We start from the raw sequence: 26,640 nt of genomic DNA on the forward strand, positions 1-26,640 counted from the left end.
TTCTCTTTTCTAATTGTAAGCATTCTTAAAGATTTTGTCCAGCTATCTTTTTTCCCCTGTATTCTTTCTTTCTCAGTTATTCATGTGTTTTCACTGTTTTAACTATCACTTCTATGCAAATAATTGGTAAACTAGGATTTTAGCTCCTTGAGAACAAAAACTGAATCTCATTTATCTCAGTATCCCTAATACCTGGCATGTGTGAAACATAATTGGTACTTAAGTAACAAATGTTTCCCATGTTGTATTTTTGGTCACGTTATTTCTTTTACTTCACATCCCCCACCTACGTAACTTTTTTTTTTTTTTACTTCTTTTGCCTTTTATAATCTTATCTGTCTTAACTATTTCAAAAACATATTGCCCAAGAAGTATTCCTGAATTTCCCAGACATGTTTTGGGTTTTTTTTTTTTTAACTTTCATGATTATTTGCAATCTTTTACCATACTACATTTCTAGAATGTAAAGTTATAAAGAAAAAAGCCATCTTTTAATCATTTTTACTGTCTTTAAAACATTGCATAAAACAAACTGTTAACAGTTGCAAGGGCAATGCTTCCTAATACCTGCATACAGACAGCTAAAATGGTTGTTTTCTTTGTTTCCTTCTTCTTTTAAAAGGCTAGAACAACCAGGAATTATTTGAATGACTGAAAATACAGTTGATCCTTGCACAACATAGAAGTAAGGGGTGCCACCCCTCCTCCCACCCCCTGCAGGTGAAAATCCACCTATACCTTTTGACTCCTTCCAAAACTTAACTACTAATAGCCTATTGTCAACTGGAAGCCTTACTGACAACGTAACAGTCAAAATTAACACATATGTTGTATGTTGCCTATATTCTATACAATATTCTTACAATTAAAATATTACAAATGTTAAGGGGCACCTGGGTGGCTCAGTTGGTTGAATGTCCGACTTCAGCTCAGGTCATGATCTCACGGCCTGTGGGTTTGAGCCCTGCATCCGGCTCTGTGCTGACAGCTTGGAGCCTGAAGCCTGCTTTGGATTCTGTGTCTCCCTCCCTCTCTGCCCCTAACCCACTCGCATTCTGTCTCTGTCTCTCTCAAAAATAAATAAATATTTTAAAAAATTTTTTAATATTACAAATGTTAAAATCATAATGAAGAGAAGTACATTTATAGTACTAAACGGTATTTATTGGGGGAAAAATGTCTGTATAAGGGGACCCACACAGTTCAAACCGTGTTGTTCAAGGAACAACTGTATATCTCACTTTTTCTATCCTCCAATTATAAAAAGCATTCACAAAGTTACTCAAAGCTCTTTGGGAAATTATATGCAGATTTAAGGACTCTATGTTATGGCTTTAATCTTCTTATACAGCAGGGGGTGCTGTTTATATTACACCCTTGATTCCATCACCAGAACAATATCCTTAGCCTTTAGCTGTATTGAATTTTCAAGCTCCTGTTCATAAAGTGACTTTTTATCAGGGAATGGTGGTGGCTCAATGAATGTCATAACTACATTTAAAACAAAGCATATTCTGTATTAATAAAAATAACACAATAATTTTCTTACATGAAGCAAAATACAACATGAGTCAAACAGGTTCTGTTAACCTCATGACTACAAAATAAAGTTATTTGGATATTAGAATGTTCCATTTTTGGATTAGTATTTTTTTCTACATTAATATACCTGATGTCAGAAGATCCTCCAAAATAAACACTTGTTATGATTAAAATTCTTAAATTTTGCTCTGAGAAAACATTTGCAATCTGATAAATCATGTCATAAGATGAACATACTTTTAGAAGACTACAATTATTCTTTTTAACAGATATTAATATTCAAACATAGTTTCAATATTATGAATGCAACTTTTAGTTTCTATTTTAAGTGGTAGATAATAATGCGCACATCTTGAATAATAAAAATTAATATACATCTGTAATACTTAAGTTCTGACTTCCATTATAATAAGCTCAATATTTTTTAGCAGAGCTTCTTAAATTCTGCTAGCCAATCTATGTATAAGTAATTTAAAGAAGTTACACAAATGCCAGTGTCTTGCTAACAAGCCATGGTAACTAACAAGGCATGGTAACTCCAAGTGTCTTCATTAATGTTGGTGAATTTCATGCCAGAACACAATAAGGGTTTTCCCCCCATGAGAACAAAATAGTATAAATACTGTACTAATGCCTTGAACCTAAACTACCACTGAATAAAATCTCCTATCTACTAGAAAAGTCCTGATAGCCAATTGAAGCAAAATAATTAGGGGTGCCTGCATGGCGGTTCAGTTGGTTGAGCATTTGACTTTGGCTCAGGTTACGATCTCATGGTTCATGAGTTCGAGTCCCACGTGGGGCTCTGTGCTGACAGCTCAGAGTCTGGAACCTGCTTCAGATTCTGTGTCTCCCTCTCTCTGCCTTTCCCCCGCTCACACTCGGTCTGTCTCTCTCCAAAATAAATAAATATTAAAAAAATAGTTTAAAAATAATCATAAAAAGTATGCTAAAGCATTTAATCTTTTTAAAAATCAAGGAGACTGCTTACTGTGAGAGAACTCCACAAATGTTGCCTTTTGTGCACTAGAAATAAAAATGTCTTTAATCTTTCAATGCTTCCCAAACTTGTTGCAACATGTCTTCAAACTCTTGTCTCCACTTACTTAAAATTATAAGCATAATTTTACAACATTGCATAATCAGCCTCTGCTATACAGGTAGGCTTACTTCTGCATAATCATCAAAACTGGCAGCACATTGAAATAAAGGTTATGTGCGTATTTTAACACTAGTAATGACTAAGTGTAAAAACAACTTGAACGTCATCAAAATCACTGTAAATTCAAGAAATGCTCAAATGATTGGCTCGCATATTAAAATCCTTAAATATATTAATCTTCAAATACTCTAGAACTCAAAGTGTGTAAACTATATAAACTTGATCTCTGATTAGAGAACAAACAGAAAGAATTCTATAGTTAATGGTGATAAAACATTTCCCCATATAAACTTCATTTCATTCCTGCAGTCTCAAAACGTTTTTAGCCAGTTAACCCTTATATTTTAACATTTAAAATGATGCATGGCATGGAAATAAAGTCTTAATTTTTAAGTATTTATTTTGAGATTATTTTAGGGCTCACAACAGTTGCAAAAACAGCAGAGTCTCAACCTCCCCTATGTTAATATCTTACATGACAAAAAATAATTTTCAAAACCAGGAAGTTAACCTTGATTAATTAATTAAAATTAAAAATTTATTCAGATCTTTTAAGGTTTAGTTGCTGTACCTCCTTAATTTTCCCTGATTTGTGACAGTTCCTCAGACTTGTCTTTCAGGACCTTGACACATTCAAGAGTACTGGTTCAGTATTTTGTAGAACATCTCTCAATGTGGTTTCTTTAATGCTTTCTCTCAATTTGAAGAGATTATGCATCATTGGGTAGGGTAACCAATGTGCCCTCCTTGGTGCAACATATCTGGGGCCCAAGATGTTGCTATGTGTACCAGAGAGACTAATTCCATCACTCAATTTAAGTTGTGATCTGCCTGGATTTTATGTAAAATTACTATTTTTCCTTTCACATAGTTGTGGTGTTATAAAATTAGAAAACAAGTCATTAACAGCCTAGGTAACCTTGGGAACAAAAGCTGCCACTCTCTAACACTGAACATGGTAAACAGCTTTTGATTCAGTTTAGTAAATGACTGTTGTTAAAAGATAGGAGCAGTTCCTCTTTCGTAATAAGCATTTTTGTTAGATCCGATGAAAGGATTTAGAGTTCACGGATTAAAATGCTAAAAATATACAATATTTTATATATACTTTTATCTTCAAATCCAACTGTACTTATTTTAGTAATGAAATGGAAAACTAAAAATAATCGAATTCCAAAATCTTACTTTACCTATCTTTTAATAAATAAAAAATACTTACAATGAGCAAAAATTATTAAATCAGCTTTGAAAAACATACTAAGTGTATTAATTTGCTGGGGTTGCCATAACAAAGTACCACAAACTGAGTGCCTCTGATTACAATTTATCATCACACAGTTTCAGAGGCTAGCAGTCAGAAATCAAAGAGGCTCTAAGGAAGGATCTGTTCCATGGTTCTCTCTTAGCTTTTGGTAACCTAGGTGTTCTTTGTAGGTCTTTACATGGGCTTCTCTGTGCATGTCTCTGTGTCCAAATTTCCCTCATTCATAAGGATACCAGTCATACTGGTTTAAAACCCACTCTAATAACCTCATTTTAACTTGATCTTCTGTAAGGACTCTATCTCCAAATAGGTCACATTCTGAGATACTGGGAGTTAGGACTCCAGTATGTTTTCTGGGAAGAGACAAAATTTAATCTATAGCACTGGGTTTATTTTTATGAGTACTTAATTGATTTTAAGATATTACCTTACTTTAGTAATTTACTGTTAAAATTCTAAGTTAAAACTACAAAGTTCTACTCATAAAAGTTAGGTAAAATAATATTTCAAAAATATCGGGTGCTTTGTGATCAAATCCGTCATTAAATAAACCCACTAAGTTGGAGGAAGTTTAGATACTTGAAAGTTTGAGGGCCTTTATTTATGAAATTTGTAGATACCTACAACATATACAAATCATCTAAAAAGGAAAATAATGATAGTTTATACTATAATGTAAATATTCAAAGAAACTGGGATGAAACTTTGGCTGTATCCCTAAACCCATAAGAATAGGTCTATCTCATTCCCTTGATGATTCACTAGTGATGTAAACTTAAGCCCTGGGTATCTTCTAAATAAGAAGTTCGAATAAAATAACAACTTTGAACTTGCAGGGTTTTATTTATTCCTTCTGTTTTCAGCAAGGTCAGCTGATACTTTAAGATTCTTTACCATGTGGCTTATAATGCCCATCCCCAGCTAAAATCTGCATAGCCGTTTGGTATTACCGAACAAAATATAGCATCATCTAGAAAATGTATTAATTAAAGTTAATTTATCATCTAATTTTCATGTCCAAGTCCTGCAAGTTCATCTCCTTCCTTTCTTCAAAAATTGTTTCTCGAGCATATATTTTGTGCCAATCCCTGAATGGATAAATGTGGATTAAAAAAAAGCAGATATAGTTCCTGTCCTTTAAACACAGAAAAAGGACAAGTAAGTTAAATAACACCAACTGTATAATTAGATTGTGAAGAGTATGATGGAGGAAATTATTAGGGGCAAAAATATATAATAGTGGGACAATTACATAGACACTATGAACAGAGGAGAATTCTCCAATTAGTGTCTTAGGACATTTAACCTGAGACAAACCATAAGAAAGAATCAGCCACATGAAGATCTTCCAGACACAGGGGAAGCATGTTTGAGATCCTGATTTGGGAAAGAATGTTTTATATCTGAAGAAGTGAAAGGCTTAGGAGGCTGAAAGATAATGGGACCAGAGTGAGAACAGTACCGGATCAATTAGATGTAGTCAGAGATTTGATCATGGAGGGTATAGGGTGTTAGGTGTTAGGTCAAAAGGTACCAAACACCCAGCTCAAAAATGGCTAAAGTAAAAAAGTGTATGTATTAACTCACATAATGTAAAAGCTTTGGAAAATGTTCACTTTAAATAAGGGAGATTGATTGAAAGTTTACCAGTATCTAATTTATCTTTCTTCGTTTGGTTCTACTTCCTCAAATGGGCCATTCCTCCTAGGTTTGTGGGACAAAAGGGTATCCTTTCTCACGAATAACAATCCCAGAATGGAATCCCTTTGTCTTTGATTACTCTGACTTACATCATGTGGCCCTTATTCCTTAGCCAATTACTACTGCCTGAGAAATATATTTGGATTGGCTAGACTGGGTAACACACCACCCCTGGAGTCTTAGGCGAATTTTTTTTAAGTGATTTGTTCTGGGGGGGGCAACTTCAGGCAATACTGTAGTAGTAGTGAAGAGGTCACATGAACCATCCATAGAAAATAATTATAAAAATCGGATTTAAAACAACAACAACAAAGTTAAAAATACTGAAAAGCAACCAAAAGCTAAGAAAAGCCAAGGGAGAGTTTAATCTAGAAAAATCGTAATGAGAAGGGGGTAAGAAGTATGACTTTGTGGCTTTCTGGTCCGATATGCTGCCTAAACCTCACAGGTATAACTACAGAAAAGAGCGGAAGAAAACACATCAGGCTTATCAACTGAAGGTGCCAGAGGTCAGAATCCAGGGCTGAGAAAACATCAGGAAATTTAAAGGGGAAATTCTGGCAATGAGCAAACCACAGAAAGAATGAGACCCAAATTCAGAGCTTAAATTATCCAAATGCCTAGCTACAAGTACACTGTACATGAATAGGGAAGGATTTCAGGGCACTGCAAAATAGCTAGCAGAGAATGCAGAGAAATCTACTCCTGAAAGACAGAGCTACACATGGCAGATCAGCTGAGTTTGATGTATTTCTTTATTGAGTACAATCCCTCACCATGATAAGCTTAGACAGCAGAAAGCCTGAAGTGTCAGAGTACAGAGTCCAAAGCTAGCACAGCAGCTGGAAAGTAGAGGGTAATCTTAGAAGCAAGGAAACCACAGAGAGAAAGAGACTCATCTCTGCCTAAGTACTTGGCTGACCCAACAGTTTTCACAGGCACAGAAGAAACCAGCAGGGGTTAGTCCACAAAAAAAAAAAACAAAAACAAACACAAAAAAAAAAACACAACAACAACAGTGGAAAGTCAAAAAACAGAGGATAGATCATCATCAGTATGTTTTTGACCACAATGACATTAAAATGGACATCAATAAAGAATTGAGATGTTGGAAAACGCAAAAGATTCCACCAAAAAACTGCTAGAATTGATTCATGAATTCAGCAAAGTTGCAGGATATAAAATCAACGCACAGAAATCAGTTGCATTCCTATACACCAAAAATGAAGTGACAGAAAGAGAAATCAAGGAATCGATCCCATTTACAGTTGCACAAAAAAACATAAAATACCTAGGAATAAATCTAACCAAAGAGGTGAAAAATCTATACACTGAAAACTATAGAAAGCTTATGAAAGAAATTGAAGAAGACACAAAAAAATGGAAAAAGATTCCATGCTCCTGGATAGGAAGAACAAATATTGTTAAAATGTCAATACTACTCAAAGCAATCTACATATTCAATGCAATCCCTATCAAAATAACACCAGCATTCTTCACAGAGGTAGAACAAATAATCCTAAATTTGTATGGAACCAGAAAAGACCCCGAATAGACAAAGCAATCTTGAAAAAGAAAACCAAAGCAGGAGGCATCACAATCCCAGACTTCAAGCTATACTACAAAGTTGTAATCATCAAGACAGTATGATACTGGCACAAGTACAGACACTCAGATCAATGGAACAGAATAGAGACTGCAGAAATGGACCCACAAACATATAGCCAACTAATCTTTGACAAAGCAGGAAAGAATATCCAATGGAATAAAGACAGTCTCTTCAGCAAGTGGTGCTGGGAAAACTGGACAGCGACATGCAGAAGAATGAACCTGGACCACTTTCTTATACCATACACAAAAATAAACTCAAAATGGATGAAAGACCTTAATGTAAGACAGGAAGCATCAAAATCCTCGAGGAGAAAGCAGGCAAAACCCTCTTTGATCTTGGCCGCAGCAACTTCTTACTCAACAAGTCTCCAGAGGCAAGGGAAACAAAAGCAAAAATGAACTACTGGGACCTCATCAAAATAAAAAGCTTCTGCACAGCGTAGGAAACAATCAGCAAAACTAAAAGGCAACCGACAAAATGGGAGAAGATATTTGCAAACAACCTGTCAGATAAAGGGTTAGTATCCAAAATCTATAAAGAACTTCTCAAACTCGACACACAAAAAACAAATAATCCAGTGAAGAAATGGGCAAAAGAAATGAATAGACACTTCTCCAAAGAAGACATCCAGATGGCCAACCGACACATGAAAAAATGCTCCACATCACTCATCATCAGGGAAATACAAATCAAAACCACAATGAGATACTACCTCACACCCGTCAGAATGGCTAACATTAACAACTCAGACAACAACAGATGTTGGCGAGGATGCGGAGAAAAGAGGATCTCTTTTGCATTGTTGGTGGGAATGCAAGCTGGTGCAGCCACTCTGGAAAACAGTATGGAGGTTCCTTAAAAAACCAAAAATAGAACTACCCTACAACCCAGCAATCGCACTACTAGGCATTTATCCACAGGATACAGGTGTGCTGTTTCAAAGGGACACATGCACCCCCATGTTTACAGCAGCACTATCAACAATAGCCAAAGTATGGAAAAAGCCCAAATGTCCATCGATGGATGAATGATAAAGATGTGGTATATATATATATGTATATATATATACACATACATAATGGAGTATGAGTCGGCAATCAAAAAGAATGAAATCTTGCCATTTGCAACTACGTGGATGGAACTGGAGGGGATTATGCTAAGTGAAATTAGTCAGAGAAAGACAAAAATCATATTACTTCACTCATATGAGGACTTTAAGAGACAAAATAGATGAACATAAGGGAAGGGAAACAAAAATAATATAAGAACAGGGAGGGGGACAAAATAGAACACTCATAAATATGGAAAACAAACAGGGTTACAGGAGGGGTTGTGGGGGGGGGGGGAATGGGCTAAATGGGTAAGGGGTGCTAAGGAATCTATTCCTGAAATCATTGTTGCACTATATGCTAACTAATTCGGGTGTAAATTTTAAAAAATAAAAAATAAAATTAAAAAAACTTGAGATGTCAAATTACTGACTTCCAAATAACCCATTGGTGAAAGAAAAATTCAAAAGGCAACAAAATATTTTCACTAGAATGATACTGAAAACATCAAAATATGTGGGATATAGTTACAACAGTAGTTAACCAAGAAGTTTATAACATTAAATGCATACATAAGAAAAAGAAAAAGGTCTTGAATAAATGACCTAAGCTTTCCTTTTAAGAAGTTACCAAAAAGAAAGAAAGAAAGAAAGAAAGAAAGAAAGAAAGAAAGAAAGAAAGAAATTACATACACAAAAGAAAAAAAAATCAGGAAATAATAAAGGACAGAAATAAATAAAACACAAAAGTGAGAAAAACCAATGAAACCAAAAGCTAGTTTGTCAAAAAGATTAATAAAATTGATAAACCTCTAGTCACAAAGAAAAAAAAGGCACAAATTATTAATATCGATAATGAAAGAGGACATTCAAAGGATAAGTTACTATTTGGAACAACTTTGTGCTCATAAAGCCAATGATTTAGATGAAATGGACAAATTCCTTGAAAGACATCAACAACCAAGGCTCACTAACGAAAAACGATAAGCTGAATATATTCTCTATCAATATGTAAAAAGTTGAACTCATGGCTTAATATCTTCCAACAACAATTAAAACAACAACAAATTTTCCAAGCCCAGATGACTTCCGCTGGTGGATTCTACCAAAAATTTAAGGAAGAAATAATGCCAATTCGATACAAACTTTTCCCAAAAACAGGTTTTCAAGAAGGAGGAAGAGGTCAACTATGTAAACTCTGCCAAGAGGCTGAGATGAGAATAGAAAAGTAACAGGTACGGGTTGATGTGTACATAAGAGTGAGAAAAAGGAGAAAGCATATGCAACTTTGTCTTTTGAGGAATTTGCCTGTGAAGCAAGGCAGAAAATAGGGCAATGACCAGAAGAATAGTTGAGATGAAAGGAAGGTTTTTGGTATGTGTTTTTTTTTTTTTTTTTAGGATGGGAGATACTAACAGCATGCTTTTATATTGAGTGACATGATCCAGTAAACACAGAAAAATTAATGATATTGTATAGAAGGAATGAAGTCCTTAAAAGTCTTTTAAACATCTTTTTAAAAAGCAATAGGTGTTTGCTATTGTCTGTGATGCTTAAGAGCCATATCTTTTGAGTGAAGCATTTTTTCCATTTGGTTTAATTTACATTGTTGTATGGAATAATATATCAAAAGAAATTTGTAATAAGTACACATGAGCCATTAGATGTTCTGAAGAAAAAAAACTGCTGAAATTGGTATCAAGTTCATCTATATATACATCAGGAGTTTATTACACTTCACAGGTTGAGAGATATGGCAGAGGGCCTATCACCAGATGAGCTGACATGCATAGATAATTGGCTCATTTAACATTAGTTCTAACCTCCTTTCAGTGTACCTTCCTGTGATGCAGAAGCTGGGCAGCTTAAATCTACATTTACCAGTCTCTCCTGCAGCCAGGATGGATATAGTTTAGATTCTGCCAATCAGATATGTTTGAAAAGAATTAAAACCTGAGTTAATCTGGCACATTAGCAGCACATAATGTGTATCCTTGATGTGGGTGTACACCTAGGAGGCAACACAGAACAACCTTGGAGGCAGTTATGTCAGTGGTTCCCAAACACTGGATTGCAGCTGACGTGGTATGATCCATGGAGACATTAGCTGGAACGGTGGTGTCCTGATTGACCCTTAAGCAGGCCAATTCAGTAGTAATGCCCTGAAAGCATGCATGACGACGAGGGAACCAGCTCCTCAATAATTTCATAAGTACCCAATTCCCTATATTAAATCTCTTTCTGCTGAAAACAGCTTTAGTGTTATCGTGAGCTGAACTGGCTGAAATATCAACCAACAACCCCAACCGGTGACCGTTTCAAAACCAAAAAGCCAATTCAGTCTATCACAACTGGTCTGCTATCTGATTACCAAGGACTCTTCAAAGTAATACTGAAGGAAAGGAAAGTGAAATCCTTAAAAATGTATGTGCTTGAAGGCTAAAGAGGAGTTCTTTTTTTTTTTTCCAGTTTTATTTTTTTTTATTTTTTTTTTATTTTTATATGAAATTTATTGACAAATTGGTTTCCATACAACACCCAGTGCTCATCCCAAAAGGTGCCCTCCTCAGTACCCATCACCCACCCTCTCCTCCCTCCCACTCCCCATCAACCCTAAAGAGGAGTTCTTAAACTAGGATAACCATAAATAAAAATATTGAGAAATCTGACTACATTAAAATTGGAAGTTCTATTAATCAAAAGACAATTTGGAATAAAAAAAGACACACCACAGACTGGGTAAAGATAGGTCCCACAAATATAACTAACAAAAGGACCAGCATCCAAAATATAAAATACTCCTAAATCTATAGGAAAAAGATACACAATCTGATGGAAAAATGTACCAAAGTCCTAAATAATCACTTCAAGAAAGAAGATCCAAAAGGCTAAAAACATAAAAAGGCACCTCAGTGAGACATTTCATATTCATCACTAACAAAAATCAAAAAGGCTGACAATGGGAAGTGTTAGCATGGATGACAAGCCTCAGGATTCTTTTTTTTTTTTAAATTTTTTTTTAACGTTTATTTATTTTTGAGACAGAGCATGAACAGGGGAGGGACAGAGAGAGAGGGAGACACAGAATCTGAAACAGGCTCCAGGCTCTGAGCGGTCAGCACAGAGCCCGATGCGGGGCTCTCACGGACTGTGAGTCATGACCCGAGAGCCGAAGTCGGACGCTTAACCGACCAAGCCACCCAGGCGCCCCAAGCCTCAGGATTCTAATACACAGTTGGTGGGAAAAGAAATTAGTACTACTGGTAAGTTGGAAGACATTTTCAGAAATGTATGCTTATATGCACTGGGATCCTTGTTTATTGGTCCTAGCATTGTAATTAGCAAAAGTTGGAAACAACTCAAATGTCCACCAACAGGAATATGGATGTATATTCTATTAAGTGCAACATGCAAAAGGATAACTGAGCCTTTTCTCTTTTAAAACTTATTCCTCCTCCACATTTCTCATTACCTCACTCCTGACCCAGTTACTCAAGTCATGTCCGGGCTTCTCTCTCTCTCTAAACATTGCCTTGCCAAATTTGAATAGTCATTATGTCCTATATGTCCCTTCTTCTCTAACTCCTTAATTTGAGCCCATATAATTTCTCACCCAGATAAATACAACTAACTCCTAAAGGTCTTCTTTGCCTCTAGTCTGATTCCCACTGCAAACTGATGTTCAAATGTTGCTAAAGCTTTCATTTTCAAAGCCATGTGATGATAAAACCCTTATACTTGGATGAAGTATGAATAAAAATAATGGTTATAATTTACTAGGCACCCACTGTATGTCAGGCATTATCTCATTTATCCCTATAAGGCTGCAAAATGGGTGATGTTATATCTATTCTATAGATGAGGCAACTAAAGCTTGAAAGGGGTAAAATGGGGCCCCTGGGTGGCTCAGTCAGATGAATGTCTACCTCTTGCTTTCAACTTGGGTTATGATTCCGGGATCATGGGATCAAGCCCCACATCAGGCTCCCTGCTGAGCATGGAGCCTGCTTGATATTCTCATTCTCCCTCTCTCTGCCTCTCTCTTCCCTCACATATGTTCTCTCTCCTTAAAAAAAATAAAAACATAAGTTAATTACCCAAATTCACAAAGTTAATAAGTGAACAAGCCAAGATTCAATTTCAAGTTATTTCAATTGCAAAATCTTTGCTTTTAATCATGACTCTGCCTAAATTCCTAAGCATCGCACATGAAGTTCTAAATGATCTGACAGTAGCCTATTCCCCAGCTTGACTTCCTGTTCCTCTTGCTTCCATTTCACCATGGTAGATATTGCCTATCCCTTACTAGTAACCTCTATTTTCTTCAGGAAAGCAGTATCCTCAGCTAAAAACTTGTTTTCCTGACCTTTCAGAAGCTGAGGTTATGATTCAGAGGAAAGAGATACAAGTGGAAATCTCTGGATGGGGTTTCTGGGAAAGCTCTTTAACAGGGGTCAAAGCAAGCTAGTATGCAACTTTTGATGCACCCTCACCCCATCTTCTTCCTTCCTAGAAAATTATGCTGTACAGAAATCAGCTCTCTTACAGCCATGGGATATACATGTGAGCATGAAAGCCCCATACTCTAAAAGACAGAATATAAAATTAGAAGCCCAAGTCTGTGATGGCATTACCCACTCCAGGACTGCCTTTCTACGGGCTTGCATGTTTAATTGCCATGTTTTCCTACTCACAGTTAAGCACTGTCATAACTGACATATACCCTAAGTTCAGGTATTTATTGGTCAACTTGCAATTTCCTCGATATATTATGATTTGGTACACTTCTGTAGAGGGAGGTGGCCTGCAAGTAAGACACATATATAAACCAGTCTTTAATTTCTCAACGTTTATTTATTTTTGGGACAGAGAGAGACAGAGCATGAACAGGGGAGGGGCAGAGAGAGAGGGAGACACAGAATCTGAAACAGGCTCCAGGCTCTGAGCCATCAGCCTGACGCGGGGCTCGAACTCCCGGACCGCGAGATCGTGACCTGGCTGAAGTTGGACGCCCAACCGACTGCGCCACCCAGGCGCCCCTCCAGTCTTTAATTTCTAAAGGAAAAGTAATACTCTGGCTTAAGCCAGAGAATTTTTAAACCATTTATTTGTTTTGTGTATTCAGCGTTTTGATAAGCTTTTGTTTAAGGGTTCTACCCTTAAAAATGGGTTGAAATTCAGCAACTATTACTGAAATTTCTCAAAGTTTTATCTTGGTGTTAGGTCAATGACCACAAATCTCATACAAATTTGATAAAGTTTAATTGTGGAACTATTCTCTTAGCTTTTACTCAAGAGTCAACATGTGGAATAATCTGAATATCTGTGAAATTGGTATGTAGGTACTATTTGGTTTTTTTATATAAAAGTTCTGCTGACATATTCCACATACCACTCAGGGCTAGAAAAAAAGGTTTATTTTTCTTCTGAAGAACTGATATACTTACTAACAGTGGTTATGAGTCATGTAACACATTATGTATTCCTTTTATTCTTAGCGACTAGTTTGGTAAGTTTTTTGGTCCAATATCAGTGGCTTTGTTTGGCTAACACCTTTTTACCTTTTAGAGCCGATTCTTTGATATTTTAGGTATTTTGTGTTTGCTTATTATGCCAATACATTTATTGAAAGCTGTCTCAAATTATTTTTTAGAAATAGGTAAGTTCTTTTATTAAAAATTATAACTTAAAGGAAAAAGAAATATTACTCTTCTGATATGACCAACAAAAACCCATATGCAGATACCCTTAGATTAATCAATCATTATTGCGATGTTGTTTTCTATCATAGTTACTGTAATAAAATTGAAGGTGTATTGTGAGAGGCGATCCTCCCAGGTCTCTGCATATTATTGCTGGGTATGCCAAGAATGCAAAGCCTTGACCACTCTTTAAGCAGACCATTTCTCAGGATTGCATTTGCAGGGAGCAACCCTGAAGGATGAAGCAGCATCTTCTTCAAGACAGAGCAGGTTTGCTTCATTTAATATGAAAGCATTGGATTCCCCAAGTTTGGTATTCCTCAGCTGCAACACAAACACACTTATAAGATTTATAAGATTCAACTGGGCCATTGTGTTGCCTCTTTAGGACTTGGGAGGCATGGGGAGCCAAGGCCAACACGATACTCATGCTATTTGCTGCGAAAGAAATAAAATGTCTGACTCAGGAGTCTCATGTCTTCTGCCAGCATGCACAATAGGGACAGGCTAATTTGGAGGTGGGTTTAGTCCCAAACCCCAACAAGGTATTCACTCAAAAAAATTAGTTGATCATTCAAAGTTTGAAAGCAGGTTTGAATTACATCCTTTGTAACTCAGAGGAATTCCTACAGGCATACCATTAATGAAGATGATGGAGAAAGGCCAATTAAAATAACTGTTTAAATCAACAGAATGTCCTCAAAGGATCCATTAAAGAACTGGTGAGGTTTTGACATTTTAAAAATGAAAATGGTTTTGTTGTCGCTATACATCAAATAAATTGAGGAGATTCAAGTTGTTTAAGACAAAGAGTCTAGATTCATTAACATTCTATGATCTTGTTATAAATGAAGAGAATTATCAGAATGAATGGGCCAAAAACAATGAATCAAATAAGGGAAGATAGGAAAATATGATAAATAGAGCTATGCAGGACAACTGAGCATTCTCTTATGCAACCCATCGGTTGTAAGTTAATATAAGGCTTTACTTTAAACATAAACCACAACACTGTGAAAGCTAAAAACAAAAAAGCATTTTCTTAGAAACTGAAAAAACTCATGCTGCACATACTGAAAGTATGATATGTTAATAACTAATATATGTCTGAATAAACATAGAAGTAAAATATGCTTTCATTCAATATAAGCAACTCACCATAAAAATTCTACAACTTTCAAGTTGGTAAATAAATGATAAAAATGATTTTTTTTTCTAGACAACAAAATTTCTGACGTAGAAAATGAAAAAAATTCATGCTGTATATAAAGTATAATGTGTTAATAACGAATATGTTTCTGAATAAATATAGAAATAAAATATGCCTTCATTCAACATAAGCAACTCAACATAAAAAGTCTGACACTTTCAAGTTGGCAAATAATGTAAAAAGTGAATTCTTTCCTAGATAAGGGAATTTCTGATGTAACTCTGCAACTCAGCATACCCCACCCCTTTTGCAACTCTCAACCACCACTAACAAAAAATAGTGCCCAACATGTTGTAAGTGTCCAAAGTTATAAGCAATTTGTCACTAATTCAGAAAACTAAGTAAGAAATTGGTAACAGCAAAGTGTCCAGAAAACTCATAGCTCTGTACTCAAGAATTGAAACCTTCAACATTAAAAAAAAAAAAAATCTCTAGAAACACTATATAAAGACTAATACAAAGTAAGACAAGCAGATTGGAAGATACACTGAAATGAGCCGACAACAAAGGAAATAAGAAGAATTATAAAGCGCAGGAAAGAATAATTACAAAAGTACAATTGTGTACAATCATTTAGACAAACTAAGATAAAATGCCAATCACAGCATCACTATTTTTGAACACAGCATATTGTCAAAGGCATTCATCATTTTATATATAAGGGAAGTGTGCATGAAGTTGTGAACTGACTCAACCAAGACTGTACAGGATGCAGGATAGGGATTTCATTTATTATTTTTATTTTTTTTTATTTTAAAAAAATTAACATTTATTTATTATTGAGAGATAGAGAGACACAGAGCATGAGCAGGGGAAGGGTAGAGAGAGGGGGAAACACACAATCCGAAGTAGGCTCCAGGCTCCGAGCTGTTAGCACAGACCCCGACGCGGGCCTCGAACTCACAAACTGCGAGATCATGACCCAAGCCTAAGTCAGTTGCTCAACCAACTGAGCCACCCAGGCGCCCCTCATTTATTAGTTTTAAATAAAAGGCTATTTTATCTTACTTATTTTGTAATCCCTACGAAAATTCTAGAAAATTGTTCTGATAAATCAATGACAAAATGACATCCTTCTTATTCCATTGATTAAAAGAAATCAAAATAATTGAATAAATATATATTTGACAATTTACTAAGGTATTTTGTTAGCAAACATTCCATATTTATCCAAAATTATAAATCTAATTTTGAAAAAGATATCATTTAGTTCTTTGGCTTATAAACATATGAAATAATCTATATGATAAAAAAATATTTAACTTTAAAACCTTCCTAGTGATAAAGGAATGAGTTAACCCTTTAGCATTTTCCTTTTTTTTTTTTTTTTTTTAAAAAAAAAAAAAAAAAAAAGGAGGTATTCTACCAAATCTGCGATTGGGCAAACAATGATTTTGGGCAGTAATTAAAAACACCTTCTATAAAGTTAATCGAAATTTATGATATTTTCACTTCTGAAATCGAATTTTTACTATTGTCTTTTTAGCAGTCTGAACTTTGTTCATGTTTAAGAGAAACTTGTCATGCTGTTAATTTTTAGAATATTTTCCATCGAGTAGATGATCTCCTTTAGTACACATCATGAACTGGGGTAGTTGGGAGTTTGGTGAAAGATATTTCAAATAGCAGAAGCAAATTTAGAACAAAAGGTCCATGGCATTGGTATCTAATCTTACCACCAAGGACTCCTTTGTATTTCTTTCACTTCTTCATGGGTTTATTGCTTAAAAATATTTTGCATGTACTCATTTATTAATTGAAATGGTCAAATTAAGACAAGATGAAGAGAGCTTCTCATAAGCAAGTAAAGCATGAAAGATCCAGCGTGACACCTCAGTGTGCTGGCAAAATCCAGGAAAAGCAGAAACCTAGTTATTGTTCAACAGGTCAAGAGAGATGATGAAAACATTTTACTCAGAGTTCAGTAAAACACTATGAATGCAAATTAATAAATGGAAGGTATTCTAAAACTGAGTCAATAAAGGGTATTCACCACATGGGTTGATTGTAGAGCTCAGGGAAGCAGCTCCCGTGGAAAGGCCGCCTTTTGAAACTGATGAAGCCACAGAAGGTACTGAAGATGAAGGTGTAGTAGAGGAGGCTGTTGAGGATGGTAACCGTTCTCCAGACTCCATGTCTATGAGAGGGAGAAAAACATCAATTCTCAGTATCTGATGGTGGCATTATTCAAAGAACTAAACATATTTAAATAATTCAAACATCTAGGCATATTTTTTAAAATATGAAAGTGTTTCAAAATACATGTTCTTCAGAAAGATAAAATATGGAATAAATAAAAACAAAATAAGTATAATTTAAAATACCAATTTATGAAATAAGTTTAATGTTTAGTATACCAAATCCTCTTTTAATAGACTTGCAGAATTTCCTTATAGCAAAAAAACATTAACAGTGGTTTGCATATATCTTCATACAAATGTGTTGCCACAATCTTAGAAAAATTAACATATTAACTTCTTATTCTTCCTAAATCACTTCATCGTCTATTCACTTACAATATAACACCCATATTATCTTAACGAATCAAGAAAATAACACCAGATTTACTTTTTGTGTGTGTTTTTTAAATTTTATTTTAGAGGGAGAGGAAGAGCATGCACTAGTGGATGAGAAGGGCAGAGAGAGAGAGAGAGAGAGAGAGAGAGAGAGAGAGAGAATGAATCCCAAGCAGGCTCCATACTCAGCATGGAGCCTGATGTGGGACTTGATCCAGAAACCCTGGGATCATGACCTGAGATGGAACCAAGAGCCGGATGCTCAACCAACCGAGCCACCCAAGTGCCCCCAAAATAACACCACATTTGAATGCGTTGTAACCCTGTCTTCCAAACCCAAGTCTTGAAAGTCTTAAACATCCAAGAATCTGACTTGGTAATCCCCAACAGAGCAAGCACTCCTCCCTCACCAAAAAGATAAATCCATTTTACAGTTTTTAATCATGTCAAGTATGAACTACAATTAAAATGGCCTTAATATGACCCATTTATAATAACTGAGCCACTTATATGTATTTATATTTATTTGCTTAGCTATTTCAGGTGTAATCTTACATTGGTCTTACTGTAACAGTTAATGCTGATATTAAAAATTTAGAGTAGAAATGGGTGGAGTTAAAATAAGTCATAGGATATAATGTACAGCATGGTGACTGTTGTTAGTAACACTGTTTTGTTTGAAAGTTGCTAAGAAAGTAGATCTTAAAAGTTCTCATCACAAAAGAAATTTGTAACTGTGTGGTGATGAATGTTAAGTATGCTTATCATGATGATACTTTTGTAATACATACAAATATTATGCAATACATACAAATATTTGCAATACATACAAACTATCAAATCATTATGTTGTATATGTGAAACGAATATAAAATGTTGTATGTCAATTGTATCCCAATATTTTTTTAAAAATATAGAATATTAAAATGGTTATTTTAATACTCTCTGCATACAGTGATCCTACAAGGAAGCAAGAAAATCATGACTTTCCCAACTGCTTTAATAAGTACACAATTTACAGGAAGAAACAAAATAAAGGCACTGCTCACTTAAAACTGAATTTACAATCCACCACAAACTTTCACTATGGAAATAATCTAACCATAAAAAAGATTTCTGTATGGAATTCTACAGGCAATTCAAATAAAAAGCGTTTGTTTTAAAAATACTGTCCAATTAAAATAACGCAGAGTTAATGTTTAAATGTTGATTTAGGGGCGCCTGAGTGGCGCAGTCGGTTGGGCGTCCGACTTCAGCCAGGTCACGATCTCGCGGTCCGTGAGTTCGAGCCCCGCGTCAGGCTCAGGGCTGATGGCTCAGAGCCTGGAGCCTGTTTCCGATTCTGTGTCTCCCTCTCTCTGTGCCCCTCCCCCATTCATGCTCTGTCTCTCTCTGTCCCAAAAATAAATAAACGTTGAAAAAAAAAATTTAAATGTTGATTTAATCCATATGGTATCTAGATGATTTTCCTCTTAAGATGGATACATATAGTAAAGATTATCATCTCTGGTTGACACATAGCATCATTAGTAACCAATTCAATAAGTTTTCCAATCATACACAATTCAAAACCTTCTGTTCATATTCTGGTATTGCTGTTAATCACCTTATAGATGATAATGCCATAATGAGTATGTTCATATTCTTAAATAACTTCTCTTTCTTTTTTTCAGCATTCATCATGGAAAGGCGTAGCTGGTACCAATGGTTACATGAAACTAATGCTTACAGGGCAGGTTTTGGGTCATCAAGCAGTCACCAACAAACTTTGAAACATGAGGCTGGTCTGAGCCGAGGCCCCTACTGACATCTTTCACTACAAATTATTTTCACCAACAAGTCTCATTTTACTAAATGCAAAAAATATGAATCCTTTACCTAGAGTTTATAGAAAAAGGCTATTTAAAAAAAATTATAGCTGGTAACTTCACTGTGCCTAAATGCATTTAAAAAAATGGAAAGTTGTTTTTTTTTTTTAATTTGCTTTTGTACTATATAATTTGGTGATATAACATAGATAAGCACTTTAGCTGAGTATCTGGCATAAAAGAATTCAATAAATAATAGTTGTTAATTTTTTAGGATAATAAATTATAAGCTCTAGGTGTATTTCTTTCTGTTGCTGTAACTTGATTTGGGACTAAAGCAAATAAAATCCAGAAAGTCAAACAAGCAGTCTCTACATATTGCTTATTGGAGATCATTTTTCCTGGAAATATTTATTAAAATTAAAAATATACATACACTTGGATCTTACAATCTATTTTTGAGAATCTATTCTGTAGTAATAAAATACTAGTAGGTTCTTTATTATAACATAGTTTAAAAATAAAATTTAAACCTGGCAATAAGAAAGAGTGGAACTATAGCTGGTAGTTACAGGTCTTTAGAACTACTCAGAGAAGAAGACTTAAAATACATGTGTACGGAGGGATACTAAAAGCAGTAGAAAGTCTGGAAAAAGCAGGATAGAGCAGAGAAACCAGGAGAAAGTCTGAGGAGAAACAAGATATTGGCATAGTCTCCAAGTATCTGCTCCAAAGTTTTTACTAATTACAGATGGCAAAAAATTAACTTCACAGTGGAGAAACTATACAACTTGAAATAAAATATCATGTGCCCTCTGATGCCCTTAGAGGCACATGCCACCTCTGTGGCATTCTTCCTGACAACACATAACCTCAGTCGAATCATGAGAAAACATCAGACAAACCAAAACTGACTAGTGTTCACCAAGTGTCCAGCTCATGAAAGTAAAGGAAAGACTAAAGAACAGCCAAAGGTTAAAGACTTAAAGCAGATATAATTAAATGTGATGTTGGATCCTAGGCTGAAATTTGGAACAGAAAAAGAACATTAATGGAAAAGCTAGTGAAATCCTTACAAAGTCTATAGTTCAGTTAATAGTGTTGTACCAGTGTTAATTTTCTGATTTTTATAATTTTGATAACTGTACTATGGTTATATAAATTATGAAAATTAGGGGGAAAATATATATGTGGGTAAAATATATACATGTGGGTAAAAAAATATATATGAATGCTCTGTATTTGTTTTTTAACTGTTTTTAAGTCTAAGATTATTTCTAAATGAAAAGTAAAGAAAAACAAAAAACAGTCTGGCACATAGTAGGCACTCAAAAAAATACATATGGGTTGGGGCTGAGGAATACAAATCTAAACACTGAAGAAATGAAGACAGAGATTACATTGGGATTACAGCATTATGTCAACAAGACATTTGATAACAGACACTATTTGAGTTCAAAAACAGTATCTGGAGCTTATCAGCTGTGACCTTGTACCAATTATATAACTTCAGTGAACTTTCAATTCCCTCATGAGTAATATGATGATGATATAATTAGGATTAACTGAGATAATGCATGTAAAGTGCTGAATACCTACCATTTAATAATTATTAGCTATTGTTTTTAATAAGTGCATATCTGTGTATATAATTACCCATGTGTATGTGGCAGTAAAAGAAACCTTAAGGTATCTTAGATTATTCATTTCAAGTAAATATTTCAGAGTCATATCTATTTTAAGGTTATATGTATGTTTAGCATGTTATTACATTTTTTAGCCAGATAAATTTTGTGTTAAGAATTAAAAAAAAAAAGAATTTACCTTTTGGGATGAGCACTGGGTGTTGTATGGAAACCAATTTGACAATAAGTTTCATATATTAAAAAAAAAAAAGAATTTAAAATAAATGTCTTGCAACTGTATAAGTATGAATGGTGAAATGTTTTGCTTAAAACTTTCAAAATAAAGTGGAACACAAATATATGTGAAAATTAATACATTTTCAGTTGAAAAAATATAATTATGATTACACTAAATTGTTATTCATTATTTAAGCATATTACACAAAAATGGCAGAAACCCATCTCTTCAAATCATTTAAGAAAAACATATTCAGAGGCTCCTGGGGGCTCAGTGGGTTGAGTGTCCGACTCTTGATTTCAGCTTGGGTCATGATCCCAGGGTCCTGGGATTGAGCCCTGCCTCGGGCTCCATGCTTAGCATGGAGCCTGTTTAAGATTCTCTCTCTCTCTCAACCTCTGCTCCCCTCCCCATGCTCTCTCTCTAAATAAAAAAATAATAATAATTTAAATAAAAGAAAAATATATTCATTAAAATAAAAATGGTTAAGGTGTCCCAGAAGCACATATTTTCAGATTTCTGTTAGGGCCAGAGCATCCAGATCTGATACTGGCAATCCTATAACAGCCTCTCATTCTGACTCTATGTGTTAAGGATACCACCTTCATCTCAGGTTCAAACCACTACCAACAAACTTCTCTGTGACCAAAAACAGCCCAAATACCATAAGATCAAAATGAAGGGGCTATATCATAATATGACTCTGCCATCGCACACACTCAGCTATGGAAGAATATCAATTAGTAGGTGCATCTTCTAGCTTAAGGCCATTTATGAATATACTTTTTAATGTATAACTTCAGAATTCTTTATTTGCAAAGTTAATAACCAAGGTAAGGTAAAGATTACTACAACTGAAAATTAACATAAAATACTACAGTAAAAAATAAATTTGTTGATGTGAACAATGGAAGAAAAACGTGCAGAAGGTGATGAAGAGATTATAAAAGATTTGATTCATTACATATCTTTCCCATAGTCTAAAGCACTAGCTCTCAACCAGGAGTGACTTTATAATGCCCTCTTTGGCCACTAGGAAACATTTGGCAAAGTCTGGAGACACTTTTGATGGCCACATCTGAGAGCATGCGACTGACAGTGCAGAGATAGAGTCTAGGTATGTTGCTCAACTCCTACAATGCAAAGGACATCCCCTCCACAGAGAATTAGCTGGCCCAAAACGTTAGCAGTGCTAAGGCTGAGAAATCCTGATCTAAAGTATCAAAAATTGTATAACCTGGAATTCAATTAACTAAAACTTTCTGTAAGGTAGTAATTATACGTAATTGTTATAAGATGATTCAAGCTGATTTAAACATTATATCCAACTAGGTTTTGTGCCAAGCTCTGGTCTGTATTTTACATTTTGTCCTAATTGTTTAAAACAAATCCTAATGTAGGATATGTAATTAACAGATATCAGAATATTTGCTCATCCTAGATAACATGAATTTACTATATTTTATTAAGATGATATTTACTAGGGTGCCAGGGTGGTGACTCAGACAGTTAAATATCTGACTCTTGATTTCCGCTCAAGTCACAATCTCATGGTTGTGAGATCAAGCCCCGAGTCAGACTCCATGGTGATAGTGCAGAGCCTGCTTGGGATTCTCTTCCCCTCTCTCTGCCCCTCCCCACTTCCCTTTCTCTCTCAAAATAAATAAACTTAAAACAAAATGTGACATTTACCAGTAACAATTCTGAGAATAGACAAAAATCAGAATTACTACAAACAACTTCCTCCCTGAATGACGATTTTCTATACTTCAGAAAGATCCAGTGATCGCTTGTTACTGATAATACTGTTCAAATTCAGGCATATCAAACTTCCCTTTTGTGTAATCTGAGTTTATGAACACTGACAGCTGCTAGGCATAAACCTGAACAGGTGCTAATAGGGAAGGGCAAGACATGTTGGCTAAGAAATGCAAACGTGATCAGCTGCCTCTTGTTCCAGCTACGCGATTCTTTAGTACTGAAAGCATAGGGATAGAATAGACTGAATATTCAGATAGTAAACATAAAAACAGATGTAGGTTTTCTCCTGAGAGGTGTTCTGCCTTTACTGTTGCCAAAAACACCAAAAGTTCTCTGTGAGAACTCAAAACACGTAAGTAGATTTGGCGAAAGTTTACTTCTCAATGCATTATAAACTCGAGCGAAACACAATCATCAAGAATAGTATTAGGAGGAAGTCACTATGCTGCTTCTTTAGGTTTAGTAGAACCACTAACTGTAGATTTACACGTCCATCATTTTCTAAAAGTTTTGAAAAAGGATTTCATATAACTCTTTTATTTACTTATTTTTTTGAAAGAGAGAGAGCACACGCACAAGTGGGAGAGAGGCAGAGGGAGACAGAATCCTAAGCAGGCTCCAAGCCCAGTGCAGAGCCTGACAGGGGCCTCGATCTCAGGACTGCGAGATCATGACCTGAGCCAAAATCAAGAGTCAGACGCTCAAATGACTGAGCCATCCGGAAGCCCCTATAACTATTTCTTTACATAACTTCCAGGTAACTGAACACGTAGACAAATAATATTTCAAGATATTAAGTAGCAAAACAAAAACAAAGTCAAGAATACACAAACATTTTTCTGGTAAGAGATTTTGTGAAAGAGGAGATGAGACAGAAACACCTTATTAAACCTCAAACATTCTCCAAACATAATATGGTTTGAAGGAAAATCATTCTATTTACAAAACTTTTATTTGCCTACATTTAAAAAAATAGTTCTTTTGAGTCATTAAGTATGTATATTGTGATTTAAAAAGTGAATACATAAAATGAATCAATTTCTTTTGCTGCTACACACATTTTAACTACCACTGTAAACAGTCAAACAGTTATATCCTCAAACAAAAGGGGGCTGGCAATCAGGTGCTCTGTGTCATAACCTGTGATCAGGGCAAGTCCCAGACACCCTAAAGACTAGTTTCCTTCCCTGAAAAATGATAGGTTTTAATAAACTAGCCCTCAAGTCCCTATCACAGTTTTATCAAATTGATGGTAAAAAAAACAACAACAAACAAATCAAAACGTTCACATTGTGTTAAAATATTTAACAATTTAATTCCACTTTTTCCTTATCCTCCCTTTCACTGGCCTTGGTTCCATCTCCAAACATGTGTCATGCTAAATTATAAATTTCTAAAATGTAAATTATAAATTTTTAAAGATTTGTTCATCTTATTTGTACCTCAAGAGATTTGATAAGAAAATTATTCAAGAGTAAAGCACTGATTTTCATACTATTCAGTAAATATCTAATCAGAGTATCCTTTTCCATCCAAAGGATTAAGTGTTCCTTTGCAAGGAGTCGTCTGTGAGGAAGAGGTTATCCTAAGATATAAAAGAATATTGTAGAAGATTTGAATAAAATTTAACATGTATAGATCAGCTAAACTATACATAGAGTATATGAATTTGAAAATTGACCAGAATTAGAAATTTCTGGGGTGCCTGGGTGGCTCAGCCGGTTAAGCATCGACTTCGGCTCAGACAAGTTCAAGCCCCATGTCAGGCTCTGTGCTGACAACTCAGAGCCTCAATCCTGTTTCAGATTCTGTGTCTCCCTCTCTCTCTGCCCCTTCCTACTCCCGCTGTATCTCAATCTCCCTCAAAAATAAATAAACGTTAAAAAATTTTAAAACAAATTTCTAACAAGGATACAAAAGTTGGAAGGATAAAAGGAGAGGCAAGATCTAGTTAATTGTTCCTTTCATCTACAAATGCAAGGCGTCCCAAAGTACAAGCAAAAGACCTAAAGCTTTGCTTACCTAGGAAATACAACTGCATTAACTCAAATTTCTAAGATATTTCTGGAGAGTAACTGGGGATGACGAATAAGAGATTGAGAAAAATAAAGCAGGGTAACAAACAGAAGTGTATCCACATACAAAGAAAGAAAGCCGCCAAGTACTACATGTCTGATGAAGTAGAATAAAAACTCCCTTTTAGTGGGGAAAAAGCAGAGCTAACCTAGCGGGAAAAACATACTTCTTAAAGAATAAAATGAGGTTCACAGTTTGTGAATATCATGCTTTTGTTCTGGTAATCCTAACATTAGGTTTGTCTTTCTATATTATCACTCTCCTGTTCAAAATCTTCAGTTTATCCAAGAAATATATTCACACATATTAATTGTAAATGACTTTTAAGAGCAAAATATTCCATCAATTAGTAATTGTTAAATTATGCTACATCATTTTAATAGAATATTATACAGCTATTATAAAAGAATGAGGTAGACCTATACTAGATAATCTAATTAAATGAAAACAGTTAACTGGGAGGAATAGAAATAGAATGATCTCATGTGTGATGAAGAAAAAAGAGTATATTCTTATATCTGTATGCTCAAAATACTTCCAAAACATATGTAAGAAACTAGTAACTATTTACACCTAGGTAAAAGGACTAAGGAATTGGCATCTAGGATAGGTGAATTATTTTTCACCATATATCTTTTCTACCACCTGAATATTTTTTACTATGTGCTAGTATTAATGACAATTAATTTAATAGAAAAAAAAGATTTCTAAAGATTTGGTATTACTCAAAATTACCTTCCAATATGTTCTACAGTGAGTTCCAGTTCGAGATAGTGGTGCATAAGGATCCTTAATCCACCTTCTCCCACAGACACACTAAGTCTACAGCTACCTATGAAACAATTTACTTTCAAAAAAACACCTCAAGTCTGGCTGAGTAATGATATCAGGCAAACAAGAAAACCACATCAAAGCAGTTAAGAGGCTGGGACAGTCTTGCTATAAAATCCCACTCCCTGGCATAGAGACTCATCACCAGGAAGGAACTCAAAATCTAAGAAGTTCTCCGTGAGGAGCAAAGGGCTCAGGCCCCACATTGGGCACCCCAACTTTTATGACACACACTTGAGAGATGAGCCCCCAAAACAATGAACTCTGAAAAACAACAAGGTTTGCACCCCAAGACCTACAAGACCATAGTGATCCGAGAAACTGCTTTTAAGGGACTCATGCTCAGATTCACCCACCGCAGGACCCAACTCAGAGGCAGCCAATTGTGCCCAGACCTAATGTGAAGAAGGCTCACCTACTTAAGTTAAAGCATCGGCAAGAGGGAGCAGCATCTAATTTCACACACACATCCAGGAGCCTGCTGGAACGCTCCCCTGGGATGGAGACTAGAAGATGTCATCTTCACGCTTTCCTTTTTGCTGTG

General features: G+C 35.2%; 1 protein-coding gene across 26 annotated transcripts in view; it reads right to left on the bottom strand.

The window, feature by feature from the left end:
• BAZ2B (bromodomain adjacent to zinc finger domain 2B) overlaps positions 1 to 26,640 on the bottom strand; it is a 500,560-nt gene that overhangs the window by 188,442 nt on the left and 285,478 nt on the right. For all 26 annotated transcript variants that reach the window (XM_023259353.2, XM_023259354.2, XM_023259351.2 and 23 more), the window contains one exon: positions 17,235 to 17,378. In XM_023259353.2, the coding sequence (XP_023115121.1) occupies positions 17,235 to 17,376 (142 nt within the window). In that variant the 5' untranslated portion in view covers positions 17,377 to 17,378. Of the gene's footprint in view, positions 1 to 17,234; positions 17,379 to 26,640 lie in introns of those variants that run through there.

Source organism: Felis catus, chromosome C1, assembly GCF_018350175.1.
Source record: "Felis catus isolate Fca126 chromosome C1, F.catus_Fca126_mat1.0, whole genome shotgun sequence".
NCBI classification, from domain to species: domain Eukaryota; kingdom Metazoa; phylum Chordata; class Mammalia; order Carnivora; family Felidae; genus Felis; species Felis catus.